The 6,416-nt window shown below is 41.5% G+C and overlaps 1 protein-coding gene across 2 annotated transcripts; it reads left to right on the top strand.

The window, feature by feature from the left end:
• Nucleotides 1–411: 411 nt before the first annotated feature.
• mpz (myelin protein zero) lies at nucleotides 412–5,977 on the top strand. Of its 2 annotated transcripts, none has more exons than XM_041239470.1 (6): nucleotides 412–617; nucleotides 2,600–2,763; nucleotides 3,275–3,488; nucleotides 3,946–4,075; nucleotides 4,293–4,347; nucleotides 5,509–5,616. In XM_041239470.1, the coding sequence occupies exons 1-6, from the start codon at nucleotides 572–574 to the stop codon at nucleotides 5,569–5,571; spliced, it is 672 nt and encodes a 223-aa protein (XP_041095404.1). In that variant the 5' UTR covers nucleotides 412–571; the 3' UTR covers nucleotides 5,572–5,616. The 2 variants fall into 2 exon arrangements, with proteins under 2 accessions (XP_041095404.1, XP_041095403.1); XM_041239469.1 differs by having other exon boundaries at nucleotides 415–617; nucleotides 5,534–5,977.
• Nucleotides 5,978–6,416: the final 439 nt, after the last annotated feature.

Raw genomic sequence — 6,416 nt, 5'->3', positions numbered from 1 at the left:
GTCTGGTAAAGCACAGGGAAGCACTGTAAAGCACAGAGAGAAAAGCGTAGGATAATAATATATAACATGTGGGAATAATAAAATAATAATAATAATAATAATAATAATAATAATAATAATAATAATAATAATAATAATATAATAATAATAATAATTTTAAGCCTAAAAAGCCTCTTTAAATATTTCTTTATGCGGCAACTTTGTTTTTCTGTGACACATTCTCTCTTTCTCTCCCTCCCTCCCTTTTAAAAATAGGGTGACAATAGCAACAAGGAGGGATGGAGTGAGAGAGAGAGAGAGAGAGAGAGAGAGAGAGAGAGGGAGGGAGGGAGAGTGGGAGAATCTTAGGGTGTGTCTCACTATATAAGGACATCACTATCAGTCCAAAGCATTGTCTGTGTTCAAACCTGGGTCTCTCTCTACCCAGCTGCCCGTCTGTCTGTCTCTCTCTCTCACTCGCTGGCTCTCCAGCTGTCTGTCTGTCTGTCTCCCCATCTCTCTGAGGTGACTGCTGTGCGTTTGGAGTGGAGAGAGTTTTCTCTTGCTGGTGGAACGTCCTTTTTCTGGAGAGATGTTGAGCTTTATAGCCCTGGCTTCAGTTCTTCTTGTTAGTCTAGGTAAAGTATCAATCTATCAGTTTATCTGTCTGGCAGTATATCTATCTATCTATCTGTTTATCTATCAGTCTATCTGTCTGCTATCTATCTATCTATCTATCTATCTATCTATCTATCTATCTATCTATCTATCTATCTATCTATCTCAAAGTGCAGTGAGTTGTTTTGTTTTTATAGGGTTAATTTCAAATAAAGCTGTCTGGTGCTTCATGGCAGAATGTTCTGAATACTTTTATATTTTTGTTTGAGGATCATTAAATGTTACAATGCAAGGATATAAATCAGACTCCTGCTGCACAGCAGTGTGATCCAGTCCTGCTTTCACTAGGAGTTTAATAATCAGACTCCCGCTGCACAGCAGTGTGATCCAGTCCTGCTTTCACTAGGAGTTTAATAATCAGACTCCCGCTGCACAGCAGTGTGATCCAGTCCTGCTTTCACTAGGAGTTTAATAATCAGACTCCCGCTGCACAGCAGTGTGATCCAGTCCTGCTTTCACTAGGAGTTTAATAATCAGACACACCTGAGCTTGTTACCTGGACACACTGGGGGCTGATCAAGCTGGTAGTGAAACCTGAACTGGATCACGCTGCTGTTGTAAAATGGCTTTGGAAAGTATGCATTTATATATAAATAAGAAGGTGATTTTTTGTTAGCAGTTTAAATGTCTATAGGGCTACAGATAGGCTGCAGTGAATTACAAAGTTATCCTTAATTATTCATTATTACTCAACACTGTTGAAGTTGTTATTTTATTATATAATGTTAGGGTTAATATTAATGTAACGCTTTCCAGTCTCTCTAATTGCTGTGTGTTTGCATCGTAGTTACTTAGTAAATGCATGTGTGCTCACACATCATCGCAATGTTATTATGCAGAGTTACATTGCACTGAATGTGTCGATCTTTTTGCATGATAACCCTTTCCCTGTCTCTTGTGGTACAAGACTGCTGGCTCTGGAAGGTCATTTTTTGTAGAAAACTGCAACTGGACAGAATCTGGCATTCTTCTGACCTTTCCAAAGAGGCAGTGGGTGTCAAACTATCTCCAGAATTCTTCCGAGCTATTCCTCAGCTTTTGTGGGAAGAAGAATAAAGGTCTTTGTATCGAGAGGAGAGAGAGGGAGGGAGAGAGAGGAGAGAGGAAAGCGAGTGTCTAATTTAATTGATGACTCAGAAATGTCTCATATATGAGAAAAAAGCTCTGGTGTGTAATTCAATATGCTAACATTATAGAGCAGCTTTCATTCGACTTTATGAAGTTAAATTTGATTATTCTATACAGTAGTGTTATCCTCCTGCCAGGTGGTGGCGCTCTTGTATTCACTCACTCACATTTTTCTGTTGAGATCCCTCTTTCCCTTTGCTTTTCTTCCCCTTTACTACCTTGCTGTAAAACAAACATAAAGAGAAATGATTAGGCAACAATGCAATGCAATGCAATGCAATGCAATACAATGCAATGCAATACAATACAATGCAATACAATGCAATACAATGCAATGCAATACAATGCAATGCAATACAATGCAATACAATACAATGCAATACAATGCAATACAATGCAATGCAATACAATACAATGCAATACAATGCAATACAATGCAATGCAATGCAATGCAATGCAATGCAATGCAATAAATAAACAACCGACACTGTTGATCTCTCTCTCTCCCCCTCTCTCTCTTTCTCTCCCTCTCTCTCCCGTTTTGTAGTTTCTTTGATTGCATGATGTTAAGTAAAAGATCTCAATTATGTTTGCATAGTTTTAAATTCTAGGAGATGCAAAAAACACAGTGACATCGGTTTCTCTTGTGTTAAAGATTTATCTCTCTCTCCCTCCCTCTCTCCCTCTCCCCCTCCCCCCTCTCTAGGTCCATCTCCCCAATCTCATCCCTCTCTACCCACTCCTCTCCCCTCTCCCTCCCCCTCTCTCCCCCTCTCTCTCCGCTCCCTGTCTCTCCCCCTCTCTCTCTCTGCAGCTTCTCAATCGGAGGCTATCTGGGTCTACACCGGCTGGGATAGACACGCCCTGGTGGGGTCGGAGGTCAGGCTGTCCTGTTCCTTCTTCTCGTGGCGCTGGCTGTCCGATGATGTCACGTTCTCTTGGAGCTACAAACCCGACAATGCCCGCTCCAGCATTTCGGTGAGAAAAACCCACAGACCTGTCCCCTGTCCTGTCCCTCTGGAAGACAGAGGGGAACAGACACTACACACATAGAGTGGCGAGGGGATTGAATGGGCTGCCTTTGACCTAGCTTTGTTGTCAATGCTAAATCACTGGCATCCTTTAAAGCTGAGGGAAAACAAAGCCACTTTTTGTCTGGCTTGGAACTGGGTTTCAGGAGACTGGGTTTCCAGGACACTGTGCGGCACAGCAGACAAGGAGACTTGGGGTTTTGATACAGCCGCCCCAAACTGGGTCTCCCGTCGGACTGGGGGGTGTCCTGGAACCAGGTTTCAAGCCATCGCTGTTCCTCTCAGCTTAAGAGAATGTCCTTATCTTCTACCAACGATGAGCGCAATAATACAGTAATAATAATAAGAATAATAACAATAACAATAATAATAATAATAATAATAATAATAATAATAATAATAATAATAATATAATAATAATAATAATAATTGCAATAATGATAATGATGCTCTTGCAGATTTTTCATTATGCGGGAGGCCAGCCCTACGTTGATAATAAAGGTCCATTCAGAGATCGTCTGGAGTTTGTTGGTAACCCCCAGAAACGGGACGGTTCCATCTTGATCCGGAACCTGGACTACAATGACAACGGGACCTTCACCTGCGACGCCAAGAACCCCCCTGATATCGTGGGGCGCCCCTCAAGCGTCAGACTGCTGGTCTTTGACAAGGGTAGGAAACGCAGATCTGCATAGAGCAGAGGACTGCAGGGTCTATAAAAGACATCAACAGACAAGGGGTCTCAATCCACACACCCCTAAAACAGCACTTCTCAAACTGGGGGGGGGGGGGGGGGGGCAGATTCTGGGGATAAATGTAGTTGTCTGTCTGTCTGTCTGTCTGTCTTTCTGGCTGGGTGTCTGTGAGTCAGTCTGTCTGTCTTTCTTTGTGTGTGTGTGTCTCTGTGTATCTCAGTTTTGTTTTTCCTCTATTTTGATGTGATTTACAATTTCTGAAAAAGAAATCATTCACGGAGAGACTTTCAAACAATTGAACAGCAATAATAATAATAATAATAATAATAATAATAATAATAATAATAATAATAATAATAATAATAATGTCACCAGTGATCTGAAGGACAGCCATGGTATTTTGTCTCCACCAATGGGCTGTCTTGTCTTTGTAGTGCCTGTCCGTGCTGGAGTAATAACGGGAGCTATCATTGGTTCGGTGCTGGGTCTTGTCATCCTAATTGTGGCCATTTATTTCCTGATGAGATTCCTGGTTGCGAGGAGAGTCTTGAACCTGAGTGTGAGGTGAGTCGACAACAAAGTGATTTCATACAACAAAATCACTTCTGTTAAAATACAAGACACCCAGGGGTCCCCCGAGGGTCTCCTCTGGTAAAGGTGGTGTGCAGGGGGGGGGGGGGGGGGGGGGGGGGGGGGGGTCACACATATTGTATACACGATTACGATTGTATTGTCTCTATTGTGCTAACTGCTATTAAAAACGTTTGTGTTTGTTTTACAGCAAGATGGAAAAGGGGAAGAAAGGCAAAGGGAAAGAGGGATCTCAACAGAGACAGGTGAGTGCGTGAATGCAAGAGCGCCACTTCTTGGCAGGAGGACAACATTACTGTAAAAAAAAAAAATTCTGCTCAACACAATGTCCAGCTGAGGCCAAAAGTTTTGCATCACCCTCCAGAAATAACTGATTTTTGCTTCATAAACTCCAATGAAACCTGATGTTAATGTATTGAATTGCATACCGCTTTGTAATTTTCCCAGATACTTAATGGATACAGCTGACAAAAATTGACAGATTGTGACATTTCAAAATCTAAGTGATGTTCATATTGAATTTTTTCTAATCATGTCTCAATCCTAAATATGTAGATGATGCAAAGATTTTGGCCAGAGCTGTACAGCAGTTAGCATCTATTTCAGTTTTTTTTTAAATCCAGTCTATTGATCTGTTTACATGCTTTCTATATCCATCTATCTGTATTCATTAATCTACCAATGAACTGTGGAGCCCCAAAAGTATTGTCTTAAATTTTCAATGCAAAATCTAATTCAATTGGAAATTGGAAACACATGCTATATGCAGCACACACTTTTTGCGCGAGACAGTGACTTAGCGTATTCACTCACCCCTCTGAAAACCTTTCAGTTAATATCTCTGGCACTGATGACAACCAAGACAAATCCAGATACTGTAAAAACACAGGGAAGCATTGTAAAGCACAGAGAGGTCTGGTAAAGCATAGGGAAGCATTGTAAAGCACAGAGAGGTCTGGTAAAGCACAGGGAAGCATTGTAAAGCACAGAGAGGTCTGGTAAAGCACAGGGAAGCATTGTAAAGCACAGAGAGGTCTGGTAAAGCACAGGGAAGCATTGTAAAGCACAGAGAGGTCTGGCAAAGCATATTACAAATAAGGCTAAGCAAACCCTTATAAAAGTTCCCCATAGCAAACACACTGCAATTGGAGACACGTTTTGCAAAGTGTTACAGACAGATAACACTACACACACATACACACACACACACACACACACACACACACACACACACACACACACACACACACACACACTGCAATGATGTATAAGCACACTTGGATTTACTAATGAACTGCTCTGCAAACACATCGCAATTAGCGACAATGGGAAGTGTTTTGAATAGCGCTTCGCTGAGGGCTGTGTTTCCAGTCTCTGCTGCCTCGGTAAATTTATGTAAAATGTAGATGTGGTCTTTGTTCTCTCCTCGAGGGCCCGGTCCTGTACGCCACCCTCGACCAGTCCAGTAAGCTGAAAGCCGCCGGGTCGGAGAAGAAGAAATCGGGAGACTCCAAGAAAGACAAGAAATAGGATACGGAGAGCAGAGAGCTAGATTCAGCCGAAGCAGACCAGCCCCCAACCGCACCCATTGCCGAACCCAAGAAAAAGGAGTCCAAACGAGAGAGGAAGGAGAGGGAGAAGAGAGAGAGGGAAGGGGAGGAGAAGGGGACCCCCAAGAGAGAGAGGGTCGTGATGACCATCGAGATGGAGCTGAAGAAAGACGGGGAGATAGGAGAGGAAGACTCCGCGGGGGTGCCCAAAAAGTCTCCCAGCTTTCTCGAACAGCTCGCCAGCAAATTGAGCCCGTCTAAAAATAACGGTTGATGGTAATACGCGGAAAAGAAATCGTGGGTCTAATTGCTGGGGGGGGGGGGGGGAGTCAAAAAGTAAACGGCCAGTTTTTTTTTTCTTTCTCGGAAAAACAAAATACAAAAGACCCGCTTTGAGACACGCGTCTCGTTTATTCAAGAATAAAATCCACCTCGTTTATTTACAAAGGCGAACTGACGTTTTTGATAATAATATATCATATATATATATATATATATATATATATATATATATATATATATATATATATATTGAATATTATAATATCTTTGATTTTACTGTAAATTTCAAAAAGCAAGTTCAAAGTTTTCATTATTTTTAGGGACGAGGAAACAAGAGCGTTATAATCTTATAATCTATATTATAATCCGCCATAATCCTACCTGATAGAGTATAATAATATAAGCGTCACACAACAAGAACTAGAGTCGTATACTTTTACAAGCGCACTGAATTAATAAACTTTTACAAATCGTGAAACATT

Source organism: Polyodon spathula, chromosome 54 (assembly GCF_017654505.1).
Source record: "Polyodon spathula isolate WHYD16114869_AA chromosome 54, ASM1765450v1, whole genome shotgun sequence".
Lineage (NCBI taxonomy): Eukaryota > Metazoa > Chordata > Actinopteri > Acipenseriformes > Polyodontidae > Polyodon > Polyodon spathula.
Note: the sequence above shows the minus strand (reverse complement) of the source record. Positions and strands in the feature narration are given on the sequence as shown.